This window comes from Carcharhinus amblyrhynchos, chromosome 2 (assembly GCF_965287045.1).
Source record: "Carcharhinus amblyrhynchos chromosome 2, sCarAmb.v2.hapA, whole genome shotgun sequence".
Lineage (NCBI taxonomy): Eukaryota > Metazoa > Chordata > Chondrichthyes > Carcharhiniformes > Carcharhinidae > Carcharhinus > Carcharhinus amblyrhynchos.
The window spans coordinates 14,555,928-14,577,303 of NC_137325.1; the positions used below are offsets into that span (position 1 = coordinate 14,555,928).

Consider the following 21,376-nt stretch of genomic DNA (forward strand, 5'->3'; position numbering starts at 1 on the left):
TGGGAGGTCTGCAGGTTTTTCAATAATTCAGCCAAGTTTATATGTTGTAAAGGCCAAGCCCTTGTCAAGAGTTATGGTGCATGGGAGACATTTCTGTCGCAAATTATGGCGAAAGGTAATAAATTAATTTGATAGTGATAATTATAGCATTGTGAGATCAAAGTTCTGAAAGTAACACAAAATTGCACAAAATAATAAGAAAATTATAATGAGTAAAGGATAAAAGTCACAATCCATATCGTTATAAAAATAAGAAGACTTTCATGAAAAGTTTTAATGTCTTATACTTTAAAAAAGCAGAAAATATAGATAGCCTCCCACTCAGCAAAGCAAATGGAGTATAATTTCTCCAGCTCAGAACTATACGTGCAGCCACTTGTATACTTAATTTATTGTGGTGAGGGGCAACGTGATACATCTTGGTAGGAAGAAAGAGGAGAGGCAGCATAAACTGAAGGGTACAATTTTAAAGAGGGGGAGGAATAGTCTGATCAGGGGGTAAATGTGCACACATTGTTGAAAGGAGGGGCAGGTCAGGTTGAGAAAGTGGCCAAAAAAGCATACAGGATCCTGGGTTTTATATATAAAGATATAGAGGACAAAAACAAGAAAGTTTCATATAGTCCCTGCAGTGCGGGAAGAGGCCATTTGGCTCATTGAGCCTGCACCGGTAACAGTTCCACCCAAGTCCTATCCCTGTACCCCACATATTTATCCTGCTAGTCCCCAAAAACTAAGGGGCAATTTAGCATGGCCAAATCATTCCAACCTGCACATCTTTGGAGCATGGAAGGAAACCGGAAGAAACCCATGCAGAGACAGGGAAAATATGCAAACTCCTTACTGATAGTTACCTGAGGCTGGAATTGAACCCGGGTCCCTGTTGCTGTGAGGCAGCAGTGCAATCCCACTGTGCCACTGTGAACTCGCTATGCCACCGTGAACTTTTATCCGATGCTAGACATTGCATTTTAGGAACAATGTGAAGGTTTTAGGGAGAGAATTTATGGGAATGGTTCCAGTTACATGGATAGATTGAAGAAGCTGGGGTTCTCCTTCGAGAAGAGAGGGTTGAGAGGAGATTTCAAAGAAGTGTTCAAACTCATGAGGGATGTAGATAGGAAATTTTCTCATTGGCAGAAGAGTCAAGAATCAGATGGCACAGATTTAAAGTGATTGGCAGAAGAGCTAAAGGTGACATGGTGAAAAGATTGTTTTATGCAGCAAGAGGTTATGACCTGGAACGCACAGCTTGAGACTATGGTAGAAGCAGATACAATCGGGGCTTTCAAGAAGAAATTGGATAAACACCTGAAGTGAATCATAGAGCAGAATGAGACAGCACAAAGGAGGCCATTCTTCCCATCTGTCTGTGCTGGCTGTTTGAAAGAACTATCCAATCAATTCCACTCTCCTGCCCTTTCCCCACTGTCCTACAATTTTCCACTTCAAGTATTTGCTTCTAGTACATTATCCGAAGTATTTTAACAAATGGAAAAATATTATTCAGAAACAAGAAAAAATGTGAGGAAAAGATTGCTGAGCTACAAGAAAAGGCGGAGTTGAACTAGATGGGATGTGCCTGTAGGGAGCCCAAATCGGTAGAGCCAGCTAGCATGACATGGATGCAGTCCTCACTTTGCAATACAAGACTTCCATTTGCTTTGTTCCACCTCCAGGGTCTTTGATTTGATTTGATTTATTATTGTCACTCGTATTAGTATACAGTGAAAAGTATTGTTTCTTGCACACTATACAGACAAAGCATATCGTACATAGAGAAGGAAAGGAGAGGGTGCAGAATGTAGTGTTCCAGTCATAGCGAGGGTGTAGAGTCTTCCCCAGAGCTGCCTGCCCTAATTGACAAGGCCACTGCTGACCTCAACATGGCCACCTTCTGCCTTTGCTGCTAGTGTCAGGCAGGCAGCTGCTGCCTGCTTGAAGTGCACTGTGCCTTTAATTGGGCGACAAGTTCACCTCCTGACCAATATGGCAATTTACATTTGACGATGTCGTCACAAGAGCAATGCAGGTCAGGCACAATGTCAAAACCAGGAACTCACCCACACCCTGCATTGAAAATCCAACCCCCTGTTTGAAAGTATTTTTATTCAAATTAAATACATTTCTAAAACAGTTGCAAATGAATAAACATTATTGACATAACAAAAGTCAATTTTCCCACCATGATAATGATGATATTGGCTCCTTTTCAACTCAAAATTACATTTCGACGCCACTACTGTATTACACAAAATTTCCTAAAGTTTCTTTTTTCAAAAAAAAAGTCATTTAGTATTTAATCTCTTTTAGATATCCCAGTAGGGCAGCAGTTAACAGCTGTTATACCCAATATGGTCAGTTCCCAATCTGAGCCAGTGCTGTCTGAGTAGGATGCTGGAGTGAACGATAACTGTTTTACTTTTGTACATACAGCTGTTGCAAATGTGCTGGATTTATTGCGCCTAAGCTTCTGTTTACTGCAATTTTAAACAATGTTATGTGGCTATTGTTCAGTTTTTGGACTGATGCGATTTCATTTAATTTGTAGTTAGAATCATTCCAAGAGTTGATTAAGGGATATTTAGTTTGAAGTGACCCTAATGATGCTCGGAAGATTATGTGCATGGTTTCATTGCCCTTTCCTCCAATTCCGCTTCAGGCTGTAACCAAGGGGGTAAGTGAGTAATCCACCCTGCTGTTCCTCATTGTTACTGCATCCTCCTGGAACTCTATCCTTGCTGCTTGTTTCATCCTGCGCATTTACTGTGGAAAGAACCAAACTTTCCTGAATAATACAACTGCAAACCCAACTAATGAGGGAACCAAGGAGATTAAAAGCAAGTTATTGCAGATGGTGGAATCTGAAACCAAAAGAGAAAATGTTGGAAAATCACAGCAGGTCTGGCAGCATCTGTAAGGAGAGAAAAAAGCTGACGTTTTGAGTCCAGATGAACCTTTGTCAAAGCTCAAAGGCATAGCAAATGGGAGATATTTATACTGTGGGGTGAGGGAATGAAATATGAGTCATAGCCACAAAAACAAGGGGCAAGGCTAGTGGCAGCCCATTGAGAGAATGGAAGGTGTGAATGGCCAAATGGCAGAGAAGCTGAAATCAGAGAGTAAACTGTGACAGATGAAGATGTGGGGGGAGAGGGGAGATGGGTGGGAGAAAGGTAAAATTGAAAAAAGGACAAAGAGGAAGCAAAAGGGGAGAAAAGGCAAGGAAAAGGGGAATAAAATAGGGGGAAAGAGGGAGGAAAAAAAATAAAGACAATAAAGAAATAAAAATTAGACAACAGTAAAAAATTGAATAAAATGAAAACAAAGGGGTTGAGATGGAGTAGAGCTAATCATCTGAAGTTGTTGAATTTGATGTTGAGATCGGAAGGCTGTAACTTGCCAGTTTGCAGATTATTTTGGTGGCAGTGATCTTTTTGCATTTTGTCTACCTTTAGTCCGGCAATTGACCAAGGCAGGGCGACTCACCAACCTTTGGTTGAAGTTCCAAGTAAAAAGTCTGACAACACCAGGTTTCAGTCCAACCGATTTATTTGATAGTAAATTCACTAGCTTTCGGGTTAGCCCCTTCGTCAGGTGAATGGAGAGTTCTGGCCTCAGACAGAGCATATAAAGCACAGACAGTTTACAGATTACTGTCTGTGCTTTATATGCTCTGTCTGAGGCCAGAACTCTCCATTCACCTGACGAAGCGGCTAACCCGAAAGCTAGTGAATTTACTATCAAATAAATCGGTTGGACTGAAACCTGGTGTTGTCAGACCTTTTACTGTTTACCCCAGTCCAACGCCCGCATGTCCACATCATGAAGTTCCAAGCACAGACATGCTTGAGGATTAATCTCACAAACCCACCGTAAGGCAATATAAAAGGAAGCATTAGGATTTGGATTAAGATTTTATACCTTCGCTATTGCCTAATTTGCTTGGTTTCTCTGGTCCCACTTTCCAAGCGATCAATGACATTGTTGCTGGCGGGACTAAAATGGGAACTGCGTAATCTTGTATTAATACTGAAACCCTGCAACAGCACAGACACAGGCTGAACTCAATTGTGTAATTAACTGCATACTCACCTCATCACAAAGCCCTCCAGCAGTGTAATTTCATTCTCTAAGCAATGGAGGTTTGCTCTGCAGCTCCACACCTGCCTCCAGTTGCCAATTCTGCAGATTAACTTGAAGATTTTTCACACTCCCCTGTTAAAAGTAGACTGATTAACTGTCTGATTGGTTAAATCGCCCAATTCAAAGCACAGTGTGAGCAAATGTAGCAGGGAGATGGTATTGAGGGGAGCTGGATTGGATTCTGTACGATCACAGCAAATGGCCTATAAAAACCACAGCTAACCCACTGACTATATTAAGAGCATCTCAGCCTAACGTTCAAGCCTGGATTCAAACAGTGTACTTTTTCTTGGCCATCAATATTTCCATTACTAGCATGACATTTTGGAAAATAATCAATTCAAGTTATTCCATTTTTAAGTTCATATTAAGTTTTTTAAGTTTATCCATTAGTCACAATTAGGCTTACATTAACACTGCAATGAAGTTACTGTGAAAATCTTATGGTCACTACACTCTGGTCCCTGTTCAGGTACACTAAGGGACAATTTAGCATGGCCAATTCACCTAACCAGCATGTTTTTCAGACTGTGGGAGGAAATCAGAGTACCCGGAGGAAACCCACACAGACATGGGGAGATCGTACAGACAGCCACCCAAACCAGGAATCGAGTCCAGGTCCCTGGCACAGTGAGGCAACAGTGCCAACCACCATGTCAGCATTGCCTTTCTTTCACTGAAGCTTATTTTCAAATGTTCTGAAATTTGTTATTCTGTTAAGAAAATAGCAGAGACTTTTTTTTATAAATGCACATGGCATAGTTATTTTTAATAGACTTGGGCTGAATCTTTAGCGATTCCATCAAAAAGAGAAGTTGTTTTGGCGGCTCTTGCATTTGCCTCTGTCAGTGGAACCCCTTCCAGTATAAATTGAACTGATTTGCTGTGGTGCGTGCAGCACTTGTGTCTTTGTTTGACTTGTGGAAATTCTTCCAAAGGTCTCTAAGGATGATTGCGTTGGCCTCATTTTACAATTACATTCCATGTGGAAGAGAGTAACAGTCCTAGTGTAACCAGCATTATTGCTGGCATTAAAGTAAAATACTGCAGATGCTAGAATCTGAAACAAAAACAGAAAATGCTGGAAAATCTCAGCAGGCCTGACAGCATCTATGGAGAGAGAACAGAGCCAATGTTTTGAGTCAGGATGACTCCCCGTCAGAGCTATTTCTGGCAGTGTGCTGAAGTCAATTCTTAATATATTAAAATCGTACAGTACGTTGACTAGTTTCGGTGGCTGTTCTAAATGGGGAGAAACAGTTCTGTTAGTTCATTGTCTTTAGCGTAGTTTATAGTAAAAAATCAAGTTTTTAAAAACCATGTAAAAGGTAAAACTGTTCAGGAATAATTTGTGGTCTGATGTATACACATGCTAAAAATGAGGAGTAATTAATTTAGCACTGGTTAGCACTGCTGCCTCACAGTGCCAGGGAACTGGGTTCGATTCCAGCCTCGGGTGACTGACTATGTGGAGTCTGCACATTCTCCCCATGTCTACATGGGTTTCCAGGTGCTCCAGTTTGCTTGCACAGTCCAAAAATGTGCAGGTTAGATGCATTGGTCATGGTAAGTTGCCCCTTCATGTCAGGGGGTTTTAGTAGGGTAAATACATCGGGTTATGGGGATAGGGCCTGGTTGGAATTGTTGTCAGTGCACACTTGTTGGGCCAAATGGACCCTTCTTGTGCTGTAGAGATTCTATGAATATGCAGGATAAATTGACAAAATGCGCTGGACCAGTGATATTTATTCCTCACACTATGTTGTTAAGAAAAATATGATTAATTTAGTGATACAAATATACTAAAGGAGGTGATTGGAGGATGGTTTATTCCTCAGCTGCAGGGAAGTAAATTCTAATTGTGAACTTATTTCTTTCATCTGTTATAGTGAACTATTGCAAATGATTCTCTGTGGCTTCTTTTGTCTACGCTCAGTTCTTACTCAGGCTCCAGAGATGCCCTGACATTCTTTGACACCATTATTTTATAGTGCTCTTGATTCAGTTCAAGTGTAAATCCCCTCTCATCTCATTCATAATTGAAGTGCCCATTATGTATTTGTGAATATGAGTTCACAATTACATCAAAGGTTAATACAAAGGGTTGAAAGATGTCAATGACCAAGCACTCCCTTTTGTAATGACCTCAACGGGGCAGATGAGGAGGGTCTCTTGGAGTATGAACTCCCTGATTGAGGTAATCATTGCCTGCCTTCTCAGCGAGTTTCACCTGCGTATATAATAAGGACACTCTGGATTCTGACTTTGTACCTGAAGCACTCTTAGGAGTGGAGATAAGTTTATAAATAGAGGGAATCTGGTGAAGGGGCTTTTGATGAGTTATTTAACTTTTCTCCTGGTGACTTGAATAAATAAGATGTGTGATTTAGATTGATTGGCCATGCTAAATTGCCCTTAGTGTCAGGAGGACGAGCCAGTGTAAATACATTGGTTATGGGGATAGGGTCTGGGTGGGATTGTGGTCGGTGCAGACTCAATGGGCCAAATGGCCACTTCCTGCACTGTACAATTCTAATTGTAACACTGCACTTCACCCTGTTTGGGTGAAATCCTCAGAGAATTTCTGGGACGTGTTAAAGGAGTGTTGGTTAAATCCTTCAACTGGTCCAAGAAAACCTTCAAAAGTCCAATTCAAATTTGCAGCAGCAAGTGAAATAGTGAAAGGGTGATCAGCTGTTTACGCCACTCAGTGGTTACTGTTAGGAGAGGGTGTTAGTTTAAGTGCCGGCCAGCAAAACTACATGCAACTTCTTTGCTGAGTGTCAGCAAGTAACATAAATGGTTTAACAACCCCCCAGAAGATCAATCCTTATGCTTCAATTCCTTTACCAAGATGGTATCTTACCCTCAACATGTGCAAAACTTTGGCTGCAGCTCAAGATCAGCCTCTTGATCAGCTCAGAGACTCTTTAAAATTTAGTTCAATAGAATATAAAAGCAAGTTATTCTAAAGTTTATAATTGTTAAAGCTGGATTATTGTCCAGTTCTGGGCACCACACTTTATGAAGGTCTTAGAATGTCTGCAGAGTTCATTTACTGGAATGGTATTAAGAATGAAAGATTGCAATCATGCGGAGAGATTAGATCAACTGGAGTTGTTCTCCTAAGAGCAGAGAGGGTGAAAGAGAGATTTGGTAAGACATGTTCAAACCCACAAGTGGTTTCTGTCAAATAAATAAACAGCAATTGTTGTAGTTTTGGTTAAATAAATAAGGATCAATAATTGCCAGTGGGTGAAGTTTCATTAACACAGGCACATGAGGCAGGATTTTCCAGCTGCATTTGCTCCAAGGTCGGAAGATCCTACCTGGGGTCATGGTCTGTGTCCCGCCCACTACAATTCCTGTGATGGGTGAGTGGATAAAATTCCACCCCAGTAATTGGCAAAAGAACCAAAGGCAACCTGAGGGGGAAAAGATTGTGCCATGAGTTGTTGTATTATAGAGCACAATGCCTGAAAGAGTCACAGATTCCATTATAACTTTCAAAAGAGAATTGGTTATATGCTTGAAATGGAAAAAAAATGCAGGGCTATGGACAAAGAGCCAGGGAATAAGACTGCTGTAATTGATTGGATGTGTCGACTAGCCAATACAAGCACGATGGGCTGAATGTCATCCTTCTGCATAGTCCTATGAAATGCTTTTCATGGCTATCCTTGGGGCTGCGCCGGCTTCACCATGGTAACCATTGTGGAAGTCACTTTAACCTGCATAAATGTGCGATTGATGAAGTTAGAGGAGGAGCAGCATGGAAGGTTCCCCCACTTCGGCCCCCGACACCTCACAATATTTGCATTTTATATTTAATGTGGGCGACGCAGTGGTCAGCGCTGCTGCCTCACAGCACTGGCGACCCAGGTTCGATTCCTGGCTTGGGTCACTGTCTGTGCGGAGTCTGCACGTTCTCCCCGTGTCTACATGGGTTTCCTCTGGGTGCTCTGGTTTCCTCCCACAGTCTGAAAGTCGTGCTGGATAGGTGCATTGGCCATGCTAAATTCTCCCTTAGTGTACCCGAACAGGTGCCAGAATGCAGCAACTAGGGGATTTTCACAATAGCTTCATTGCAATGTTAAAGTAAGCTTACTTGTGGCGCTAACAAATAAACTAATGATCTGAGAAAGAAGGGGTGAGGGTGATTGTGTGAAATAACAGGTACAAAATACAATACTAGAAACTTTACTGCAAGTTACTTGTATTTGCCAAAATAAGATATCCAAAGGCAGGTTTGTATTGCATTCAAAATAGTGTTTTTCTTAAATTGAAAAATCCACAACGTTAATACTCAAATGTAAAGAGTTTAAAAGTGACCAGCAGCACCAAACCTTAGAATGGGTCAGAATCTATCACCAATACAAGTGCATGCTTTGTGAAAAGACAAAGGTGCACTTGAAATCGCCGTGTCAAATGTCATATGACACTGAGTACAAGCAGGAAGGTGGGAACGAGTGAACTTTTGCCTCTGTTGTGCAGCCCATCAGAGAATAAATGGACCAAATCAACTGAGCAGATGTGTAAGGATGTGGAAGGTTGAATACCTTTCACACAGACGCCTTTGTGTTCTGGGCATGATCTGGCATTATGATGGGATGCAATACGCCTCAACTTTGCAGCAATTACTAAGCCATTATCACGCTACAACACAAGATCGTTTTTCTTCTGATTTGGGCTGTCACCTGTTCTTCATTTACCAGTCAATAACCATTAATTATCCTCTGCAGAAGTTTAAACAAAGCGTCCCCCCTGTTAAAACCAGTAAACCATTCAGTAATGATAAATAAACTGAAAACTACAGAGGACGCCCCCCCCCCCCCCCCCCCCCACACCCCTTCCAAATGCACCGTTTAATGCCTGGAGTCCTATATGATGGGAACTACAAAAGGAAATACCTAGAAATTGGAAGGTCAAGGACCCAATGAGGTCAAATTCTAGGCAAAATCAGAATTCATACTGCAGTCGTGAAGTGACTTATAGATTTGTCATCTGCAGTCTGAATATACACATTGCAAATTTGTGGATCTGAAAAACTAGACTAAGACTTTAAACAATAACATAAAATATTAATATTTGTAATTACATTTGAAGAATAGTTTTTGAAAAATTGAATGATTATCAGATTTTATCAGTCTTAATTATTGTATTACTCGTATTATTATTTGCTTTTATAGTTTGTCTTTGTGACGACTGAAGGAATTATTAACTCAAACTGGGACATGGTTCCATAGGCACCAGCAGTCACCCACTACCTCACGCACTTGACCATTCTTCATGTGAGCTTGACAGTAACTATTGACAGGCGACTCAGCTATGCAGGGCATCACATCCAACTGCAATCCTACCTCATCCTAGTGTCATCTGCGTCTCGGTGATAGCGCACTTGTCTTTGAGCTAGGAGATTGTGGGTTCAAATCCCAAGCCAGATGCTTAAGCAGAAAATCCAGGCTGTCAGTGCAGTACTGAGTGAGTGATATATTGATATTTATATCCATCGTTATCTAACGTAATTCACTCGCATTTCAAATACCGATGCTGGCATTGTTTGAATCATGAGATGAAGCAAAGACCTGTGCATTTTTATGCAAAATTAATTCATTGGGCAGAATAAATTAATATTTAATGCATATTTTTCATTATTCAAATGATAATGAATGTTGATAGATTATGACAATATTTATCTAATTAATTAATTGTACCTGATAAAATGAGATATTTTCAGATGAAAAAAACTCTTGGATTAACTGTTTATCATGTTCAATTTTACTTAGTTTTAAGCTTTGATTTATTTTCCTTGCACTATTTTTCAACTTTCAATTAAAACAAAACAGCTATCTGTTGGACTTGAGGATTAATATAGGCCAATAGAGAAAGTTTTTTTAAGGAATTTGGGACTTTTTTTAAGTGTTTTTTTTGGTGGTTTTCAAATCAAATTGAGGTCAGTTGACATTCTGAGGTTGGCCATGGATGAAGCAAGATGTCATCTTCACATTCCCTTCTCCCTTCGCAACTGGCTGCATCTATTCTCAGGTCCTCGTGTACCCAATATCATCTATGATTTGTGCTGTGGAAGAGAGGCGGGAATGATTGCAGGCATGTGACGTACCATTTGTGCCCCCATGAGTTGCCACAAAACATTGGTGGCAGAGCCTCAACTGAAATTAACAAGTGGTTTGGGTTTGGAGAAATCAGAGAGTGACAAACGATTTTGTAACTAATCTTTCCTACATTGCGAACCAGTGAAAAGCATCCAAAAGAGTGTCTGGTTGAAAGTCCTGTCAGTGGCTTTATCAGTGAATGGCACAAGCGGTTTGGGAGCGATAAAATTCACTGTTTGGGAGTGTACAAAATATAAAACTTGTTTTTAACAATGGATGCATTTGAAAAGTATGATGTTTTTATCTGAATTAAAGGGTAGTTCAGCACTTTTTAAATAAATTATTCATTATTATTTTCCCTTGGAATGGTCTTTTGCTTCAACTTTCAGTGTACTGTGAGAGAAATGATGTGGCGATGCTGGTGTTGGACTGAGGTGAGCACAGTAAGAAGACTCACAGCCCCAGGTTAAAGTCCAACACATTTATTTGGTGTTGCTTCCGGAGCACAGCTCATCACCTGACAGGAAGAGACTGGGAGAACGTGCAAACTCCACATAGACAGCCACCCGAGGCCGGAATTGAACCTGGGTCCCTGGCACTGTAAGGCAGCAGTGCTAACCACTAGTGCTAGTCACCATGTCATCCCAGATGGACCTGAGGAGCACAAAATGTGGGATTTGAATTCTCCTTCACATACTATAGCGAAAGACTAATCAACTTGAATAAGGTGCTGGAAATTTTGATGAACTAAACTTAAATAGGATGAGACGGATACGAATGAGGACGTCTATCCTGTCCATATTCCATGGTCTGAATTTGCTGACTGTCGGACGCCCGCATGTGGCAAAAGCAGACACGAAGCAAGTTCCTGGCAAAAGCCAGACTGGGAGTGCAATTTCACGCTGGCTGGCCAGTTAATATCCATCCAGCATGAAATGTGCCCTCTGAAAGGCTGAGTGCTGCCGGGCAGGCAGGAAGAGGGCAGGCTATAGGAAAGGCGGGGTTTGGGGGGTGTTGAGGGCTGACACTTCTAATGTGCTCCCTTATTGGGGAGAGTCACTACAGAGCTGTCTCAGCAAGTTGCTGACCATTGAAACATAATTTGTGAAGGAAACACTATGCCTGAAGTGTCTGGGCAGTACAATCAAGCACAGACCTCAGTCCCCAGTCACATTCGTTAGTCTTGTTTTCAGCCTGGCTCAGCCCAAACCCCATTCGCTGCAGCAGTACGAGAGGATCCCAGCCGTGGACAAGGTCAGAGGTTACCATCGCAGGTGTTACTCTGTAAAATATCTTTGCTTATTTCTTGGTGGAATTACATTAAAGATAAAGTTGTGTGGAGTAATAATAAAAATCAAGATAATCTATGATTCCATGAGTTCCAGCTGGCAGTAATTGATAACGTGTAAACTCCAAGTTTCATCTTGTAAAGCTGAAGTTCAACTTGAGTTATTACTTTTTATGCAATTATTTACCCCAGATTACCTGTACAGGAAATGAAAAGAAGGCAGGGAATTTTTATAAAGTAGTTTTGGGCGCTGGGTATTAAAAAACTGAATGGTACCTTTTATACAGAAATAAACAAGAAATACAGAATATACAAAGCAATATTTTATGGCATTTTTGGCACATGAATATTGGTTACTCATTTCATTTTTGGGGTAAGGTCCATATGCAAAGCATTAAGAAGTGCAGTTATACCTTATACTTTTGCAAGCAAGACTGCTTTTTCACATGGCGGAGAATTCTAGCCCTAGTAGTCTCCTTTGTCTACACTAGGCGGCATGGTGGCACAGTGGTTAGCACTGCTGCCTCACAGCTCCAGGGACCTGGGTTCGATTCCCGACTTGGGTCACTGTCTATGCAGAGCTTGCACCTTCTTCCTGTGTCTGCATGGGTTTCCTCTGGGTGCTCTGGTTTCCTCCCGCACTCCAAAGATGTGCGGGATAGGTTGATTGGCCATGCTTAATTGCCACTTAGTGTCCCAGGATATGTAGATTAGAGAGATGAGTGGGGTAAATATGTGGGGTTACAAGGATAAGGAAGGATTGTTGTCAGTGTGATGGGGGTCAGATATTGTCCTTCTGCACTGTAGGGTTTCTATGATTCTATAATTCTCTCACTATGGCCCAGAACTAGCTGCTATAGTGTGCAGTGAAAGACTAGAGGGTTGTTGTTATACACTTCTGGAAGCTGAGTTTATACAAGCTATGATGAGTTTCCTCATTTTCTCTTTCTCGTTCTTCCATTGAGAGTTCAGCCAAGTCATAGTGCACACACAATACCAACTGAATGCCGGTAGAGTGAAGATGGCAAGTTGGATGCAATGTGTATATTAATGGCCGAAAATCAGCTATAGTCTGCTGCTGATTCCTGACAAATTGTGTGTCTCTGTATGCATCCATCACTGACATTCCTTAGAATGGAGTCCAGTTTTTGGTAACTTCATCCATGTGCCTGCTGCCCTTTGCACGAAGAAGTCTCACAACACCAGCTTAAAGTCCAACAGGTTTATTTGTGGCAAACGCCACAAGCTTTCGGAACAGGCCGTCCCTTCGTCAGGTGGGTGGGAGTTCTGATCACAAACAGGCCACAAAGACACAAACTCAATTTACATGAATAATGTCTTTACAGCTAATCAAGTCTTAAAGATACAGACAATGTGAGTGGAGAGAGCATTAAGCACAGGTTAAAAGGATGTGTATTGTTTCCAGACAGGAAGGCTAGCGAGATTTTGCAAATCCAGGCAAGCTGTGGGGGTCACAGATAGTGTGACATGAATCCGAGATCCAGGTTGAAGCATTCAACCTCTGATCTTCGGGTAAGCGTTCTCCAAGGCGGCCTTCACAACACACAACAGAGCAGAGTCGCTGAGCAGAGACTGATAGCCAAGTTCCGCACACATGAGGACAGCCTCAACCAGAATCTTCGGTTCATGTTGCACTATTTGTAATCCCCACAACTTGCCTGGACTTGCAAAATCTCACTAACTTACCTGTCTGGAAACAATACACATCCTTTTAACTTGTGCTTAATGCTCTCTCCACTCACATTGTCTGTACCTTTAAGACTTGATTAGCTGTAAAGACTCATATTCCAATCATTATTCATGTAAATTGAGTTTGTGTCTTTGTGCCCTGTTTGTGATCAGAACTCCCACTCGCCTGTTCCGAAAGCTTGTGGTGTTTGCTACAAATAGACCTGTTAAGCTGGTGTTGTGAGACTTCTTTCTGTTTTTATCCCAGTGCAATGCCGGCATCTCCACATCATGACCTTTGCAAGAACAGTGTTGCGATCTTAACCTGAAATCATGAAGCATGACTTTGCGAAAGGCACCACAGATGATTTACTCCAATCTTTTCTCTCCTATTACTAGGCCATGTGGTTAATGGTGCAACAGGATGAACCAGAGGATTTCATCATAGCTACAGGAGAGGTGCACAGTGTTCGAGAGTTTGTTGAAAAGGCCTTCAAGTACATTCAGAAAACCATCGTGTGAGTATCAAAATGTGCCACAAACAGTTGACTCATGGATCCTGTATTTCTAAGTTAGTCTCTCATCTCACCATGTTTTTATGCTTGCATTATAAAAGGATCTAAAAGTAATGTGTAAACAGATGTAAAGGACGATCTTACCAGCTATTCACGCCTCACTCCCGCTGCAGCAAAGACCGAGAATTTGGCGCCCAGTGAAATCCCCGTTCACTGCAGCAGGATGGGAAAATCCCGCTGGCATGAATGGCTGCTACACTTTAGCCATAGTTCATAATCTCTCATGAGGTACCAAATAATACCATAGATTATGAAGAGTTGTTCTCGAGTTTTGTACTTTACAGAAAGTTACACAGAATTGGAATTAATGAAAATTTTGAGCATTCAATGTTATTACGTGGAGTTGAAAAAATGGTTTTTAAAAAAATTCATGCATGGCTGGGCTAGGCCAGCATTTATTGTCCATCCCTAATTGCCCTTGGGAGGGTGGTGGCAAACTGCTTCCTTTAGCTGCTGCAGTCCATATGGTGTAGGTACATCACAGAGCTGTTGAGGAGGGAGTTCCAGGATTTTGACCCAGCGACAGTGAAGGAATGGCAACATATTTCCAAGTCAGGATAGTGTGGGGATTGCAGGGGAACCTCCAGGTGATGATGATCCTATTATATTGTAAGATAACACAACTCAGGGAGTTAGGGAGAAGGAAAGGATAGGGTGCAGAATATAATGTTGGAGTTAATGATGGGGTGAAGAGAAAGATCAGCTTAATATATGATTGGACCATCCAAATGTCTGATGGCAGCAGGGAAGAAGAGTTGGCCGGTATGTGTTTTCAGACCTCTGTTTTTCCCCGACGGAAGAAGGTGGAAGAAAGTACGTCTGGGATGCGTGGGTTCTGTGATTATGCTGGCTGCTTTTTTGAGGCAGCAGGAAGTGTAGGCGGAGTTAATGGATGGGATGCTGGTTTACATGATGGACGGGGCTACGTTGACCGTCTTTTTGTTTGGATTATAATTCAATGTTGGATCCATTTACATCTGTGCTAACAGAGAAAGAACATAGCTTGAGTATGATACAGCTTACGTAAACCAGTCTTCAGACGTCTGCATTGGCCCAATATTCTTAATGTAACATTTGGGTCATCATGATTTTTAAACTTTGAGTTCATGATATATGTTTGCCTGTTGCTAATATTTATTTTTTGATCTTTATTTCATTTATATTAACGTGAAGTGAATCATTTTAGTTCCTTTCAGGCTAGGAACAGATTACTCAGAAATACAGGCAGAATGTTCCACACACACTTTCTATGATTTATTAATTCTAGCAGTAATGTCCTCAAAACCAACTAATAATTATTTGATCATTCCTATGCAGTCTGGAGTGTTATTTTTATAAGTACAAGACAGCCATATATTAAGGCAATAAAAAAATCTACCATGGACTGTACTAGGCAATTGGGTACAGTTAGTTGGATTGAAAAACGACACCATTAGGTTGAGTCCTTCAGTTGAACTCCTTGCACTCAATTCCCCGGTACAGTGTACAGTGAGCCTCTGTATTGCTATTCATTCACAGGTTATTTTAAAAAAATAAGTTAAGTCTCAAGTTTGTTTTTACTTTGGGGGAAATACTTTTGAGTGCAAGTGTGGCAGACGTTTTCCAAGGATTGTTAGAGCAGAATTAGGAATGGGTTTATTGTCACTGTTGAGATACAAAAGGGTTAGTGGGGTGATGGGGTTGCGGGTGGGGTCAAAATTAGTGTTCCACTGTGTACCGAATTATCTTGTGAGGCTGCGTTTTACTGTATTCCGTTCAACCAGGATTTTAAACAAGGGGAACTTTTCTTCCAAGTCATTCCACCTTCCATAGTGACTCGCTCATCAACTCTGGGGTTCCCTGGGCCCCTCCACCTGCAAACTTGTTAAAAATTCAACCTGATTTACCCTCAAAAGGACAGTCAGTTGGAATTACAGGAATCCTATTAACCCTATTCCTCTCATAGAAGAAGAAGATAGGAGCAGGAGGAGGCCATTTGGCCCCTCGAGCCTGCTCCACCATTCATTACAATCATGGCTCCATAGCTGCTGTGTTTTTGCAACATTTTATATTTTTTAATTTCAGATCTCTAGCATCTGCAGTGTTTTGCCTTTGTTGAAGGTTCAAAGGCAGAGTTGTCCCAGTAATTGGCAAAATCCGATTTTGGGCAGGGGATAGTGGTGTTTGACCCACCAATGCCAATGGCGACTTCTTTTGATGTTTAGTTTAAAGGTTATTTATTAGTGTCACAAGTAGGCTTATATTAACACTGCAATGAAATTACTGTGAAAATCCCCTAGTCGCCACATTCCAGCACCTGTTCAGGTACACCGAGGGAGAATTTAGCATGGCTAATGCATCTAACCAGCACATCTTTTGGACTGTGGGAAGAAACCGGAGCACCCAGAGGAAACCCACGCAGACATGGGGAGAACGTGCAGACTCCACACAGACAGTAACTCAAGCTGAGAATCAAACCAGGGTCACTGGCACTGTGAGGCAGCAGTGCTTATCACCGTGCCACCGTGCAAACGCATGCCAGGGAGTACATGGCCGGGTGAAGAAAATGGCCAGGCTAATAGAAAAGCATGTCATAGTTGAGATATTTAGCTTGAGCTCAATTGACACGCTTGGAGTCAGGCTAAACAAGCAAGTGTGCCCACTCTAGCAGCACTAATTTCTGCTCTACGTTTAAACCCTCACACGCAGACTTCCAAATCAAATGAGGACTGTGGTGCTGCCGAACAACTGGGCGGCTTCTCCTTTGTGCCAGTTTGTCCTGCAAGAATACAGGCAGAGAGAGTGTAAGCAGGACACCTGTCGGGCCGTATGGTAAGGATGCCTGGCATGTGTAGTTGGGGAATGATGCCATGAAAGGATGAGGACGGGGGAAATGAAGGAACAGTGAGTGGCAGTGTCCATTGAGCTGTCAGAATGTGGTGACTAGGGGAATTTCACAGTAATTTCATTGCAGTGTTAATGTAAGCCTACTTGTCATTCACAACCCCCCGCTTCTCCCCCCACCCCCCGGACTAGTTTCCCTTCCATCCCCGCTCTCTAGCACAGTTGTATTTGCTCCGGAATCACATGCCTACCACAAAGAAGCCACTGTGGAGACTTGCCTATGACTCTCCCCGAATCTATGTAGTCTCTTCCTCGCATTGCCACCCTCACGAGCACAGTGCTAAGTTGTGTACACTCACCTCCGAGCACTCATTGAACTTCAGGTTGGCAGGTGCACACCTTTTAAAGGCACTCATAAATCACGTGGTTCTGAAGTCCTGCCGACGTGGGATTAAATTTGACATGGGGGTGTGGGGGTGGGGGAGGGCTTTGATTGCAGCATGTGGCTATGATAATGTAATAACCCCAGGATTTGGCTGTAAAGCAACAGTGCTTTATTGCACAAAATAAAGTAAAGCAAAAAAAAACCGACAAGCCTTCGGTGAACACAAACAGGTTCCAACCAGGACATAGGAGTAATGGTCCAACTCAGGGGCCTGCTTTATAAAGGGCTACATTGGTGAGTTAATTACCAATCCCCAGGATTCAGAGTATCTCACAGGGAAGTCAGTTAGTGATTCCCCACGCAGATCATGCGGGTTATCACAGATACTGAGATGCAAATTTATTACAGTTAGGTTTCTGATGTTTGATGGCAGGAAATGGAGCCCGCCATTGAAGGGGGAGGGGCAATCACTTCCAGGATTTACGTGGCTGGGAAAAGCACCCAAGTAAAGTTTAAAGTTTATTTATTAGTCACAAGTAAGGCTTACATTAACACTGCAATGAAGTTACTGTGAAATTCCCCTAGTTGCCACAATCCGGCGCAAGTTTGGGTCAATGCACCTAACCAGCATGTCTGTCAGAATGTGGGAGAAAACCGGAGCACCCAGAGGAAACCCACGCAGACACGGGGAGATAGTGCAGATTTTGCACAGACAGTGACCCAAGCCGGGAATTGAATCCAGGTCCCTGTCACTGTGAGGCAGCAATGCTAACCACTGTGCCACTATATGGTGCCCAAGGTCCAATGTCCTTCTTGCAAGATTTTTCACTCGCACCACTGAACACTCCCAAGTTGATCAGGTGCAGAAACTCCCAACCTCCATGTCTTTGCCTGATGGAAAGAAAGCAGTTCATTATCATTGACCTGTTTTTACACTGGTACTTCATTAGTTTCAACCATGAGAGAGATTGAATAGGTTAGGACTTTATTCCCTGGAGCGTAGAAGAATGAGGGGAGATTTGATAGGGGTGTATAAGATTTTGATGGGTATAGATAGAATGAATGCAAGCAGGCTTTTTACACTGAGGCTAGGGGAGAAAAAAAACCAGAGGGCATGGGTTAAGGGTGAAAGGAGAAAAGTTCAAAGGGAATATTCGGCGGGGGGCTTCTTCACGCAGAGTGTGGTGGGAGTGTGGGATGAGCTGCCGGATAGAGTGGTGAGTGCAGGGTCACTTTTAACATTTAAGAAGAACTTGGACGGGTTCATGGATGAGAGGGGTGTGGAGGGGTATGGTTCAAGTGCAAGTCAGTGGGACTAGGCAAAAAATGGTTCAGCACAGACAAGAAGGGCCAAAAGGCCTCTTTCTGAGCTGTAATTTTATATGGTTCTATGAATGAATGATTCCCATGGGCTGGCTCACCATTTTGGAACAATCAGTTTCAATTATGCTAATGACAAAATTGTAACCCCACATTTTTACAGATCTATGATTCTTCCACTGAAACAAAAGAGCTGCTTTAGCAATGTAATAGATGGGAGCTAATGCATGAACAGCCTTCGTTTGTGACAAACCCAACCAGCACTAGGATAGAATTGATTTTATTGTTGATTTACAGTCTTATTATGATGATGCCCAACTTTCTTTGGTCTGATACTGTAAATGGTAAGAAACACTTCAGTGCACTGATTATAAATCTTTGACCATGGTTTTAAATTTAATTAGCTTATTTAAAACTATTTATTGTATAAGATTATTGCAATACAGCATCATCCTTTGATAAAATGTATTGCTATATCTGTTCCCATTGACACACAATGGGTGTGTGAGGATAGCAGATTTGCTTCTTGCCCGAGGTAAAATGACTTGCATGTACACTCACACCGTCCTTTATTTTCAATAGAAAGCAAGTACTATCTGCCATCACTTTGATTAATGGCCAGAATAGTTCCGTTTACTTTGTGGACGAAATACAACTAAGTTGTGCATTAGAGCTATTTCATATTTAACCAGCTACACTTATTAGGGATATCAAGGATGTTATTGAAAAGATGTAATCTTTTTGTGCTGGTTACTTGCGCCACGAGGAGTCACCAATGCTACTCAAATGCTAAGCATTCCTTGCTGCACAGGATATTTACCATTATTTCGATCAAACTGTGTGTTTTAATCCCGCCTGCAACAGGGGCAGACAGGTCTGCACAACTTGCTTCTTTGATGTCCTCATAGTACATGTAAGCACACAGTTGAACTCCTCGTGCTCCCAACTCACTGTTGATGTTAAATTTAGTAGATTAGCCTAAGGACAGAATAGTATTGTTTCTACTCGTTTCATATTTGCTTTTCTCTTAACCTGAGACCCTTTGTGGTTCCTGACAGCAGCCAGTTATGTTTTACCAACAATAATGGATGATGCAGTGTGGTACTTTGTCAAAAGCCTCTTAAAAGTTTTGATTATTTTTTTGGCCCCAAAAAATAACCTTTCTTGAGCTGGCACTGTGCCACAGAGCGGCAGAGGATGAGTTCACACCTGTATTTCCCAACCTGGTGAGTCCAGGATTTTTTTTTGGAAAGAAGGTTTATTTGATGGCAGCAGCAGTGGGTTGGGGTGGAGCTCATTGCTCAGATCTTGTGCAACAGGATGGAGCAAATTACCATTTTGCATCATAGAATCCCTACAGTGCAGAAAGAGGCCATTTGGCCCATCAGGCCTGCACCGACAACAATCCCACCCAGGCCCTATCTCCTTAGATACCACATATTTACCCTGCTAGTTTCCCTGACACCAAGGGACAATTTAGCATGGCCAGTCAACTTAATACGCAATTCTTTGGACTGTGGGAGGAAATCGGAGCACCTGGAGGAAACCCACACAGACACTGGGAGAATGTTGGTTCACACATAAAAATGTATGGAATGGTTTTAATATGGCAGCGAGGTTTTTAGAACACATTTCCATTTAACAAATAAGTCCTAAAGAAGATCTCAGTTGCTATACATCCTGTGATCAAAGCATATAGGAGCATAGAAATCCTTACAGTGCAGCAGGGGATCATTTGGCCCGTTGAGCCTGCACTGACAACTATCTCACCCAGGCCCTATCCCCGTAACCCCATATATTTACTCTGTAAATCCCTCTTACACTAAGGGGACAATTTAGCACAGCCAATCCACCTAACCTGCACATCTTTGGATTGTGGGAGGAAACCGGAGGAAATGTGCAGACTCCACACAGACGGTGACCCATGCTGGGAATTGAACCCGGGTCCCTGTCGCTGTGAAGCAGCAGTGCTAACCACTGTGCCACCCTCAGAGGCAACTTCAAAAACAGCAATCAGAGCAAAACAGGTACAGAGCTCAAAGCTTCGCTAAGCAATTGCCAGAGTCAGGATGCATGCATCATGCAAACTTTGTGATGGCTGCTAATTCAGACAACTGTAACATGCAGCTCACCACAGTGGTGAGTGACTGCTTGCCTTAGCAGGGTTCATTATCACTTAATGTCAGCCTGCACTACTTTACGCTAGTTTGCATCGCTCAAAGATGCATTCTGGATGGAATAGGTGCCGGAAGCTGCTGAGGAAGAGCTTCTGAACTACCAGAAGAGTGATTAATTGTGCAGCAGGTGAAATAACATTCTACAAGGTTCTCAGATGCTGCATTGGTGGCCTTGGTGCAGGTGGCTGAGAAGAAGAGAGACATTTAACATGGGCTTGGAGACTCTTGAAACAGACATTGCAAAAGCAGAGAGGACAGATAGCCAGCTCAATGCCAGCAGTCTAATGCCAAGGACCTGGATGCCACAAGAAAGTTCAAAGACCGTGACCACTTCTGAGGTCAATGAATACACCTTCAAATGTCACGGTCTTCCAACTGAACTATTAACCTCACACCCTGCCCAGTTCACCACACCTCCACCATTCACTAAACAACAATCTCTATCAGTTATGACTCATACCTAATATTCATAGTTTCACCTCACCCTCACACGCTTAACACTTTTACTTTCAGGTGCTGCCCAGGCCAAGATGATGCATTGGCTTCTAGAGCCAGAGTTGCTCAAGGTTGCTGTAGAAGGCCATCTGCATTCTGCCCCTCTGAACATCTGTAGCCTTCACAGCTCTTCACAGGAGCATGAGGACAAAAGATAGGCACAAAGAGAATGCAGAAGGATGATTAGTTCACAACTGATTTATAATTTTGCTTCGTAATATTTGTTTTGTGGTGCATTTCTTTGTAGCATTGTGGCAAAAGGACCCTCTAATGGTCAGTAATGGGGGACAAGTAAGGTCATGGGATTGTTGATGGAGAATTGACCTCTATGACTACTACACCCTTGTCTGGAAGCAAGTGTTTTG

The 21,376-nt window shown here is 42.3% G+C and overlaps 1 protein-coding gene across 1 annotated transcript in view; it reads left to right on the forward strand.

The window, feature by feature from the left end:
• The window catches only part of gmds (GDP-mannose 4,6-dehydratase), a 544,463-nt gene that overhangs the window by 432,260 nt on the left and 90,827 nt on the right, over positions 1–21,376 (forward strand). The window contains exon 8 of the mRNA XM_080202776.1: positions 13,636–13,754. Within this exon, the coding sequence (XP_080058902.1) occupies positions 13,636–13,754 (119 nt within the window). The remainder of the gene's footprint in view (positions 1–13,635; positions 13,755–21,376) is intronic.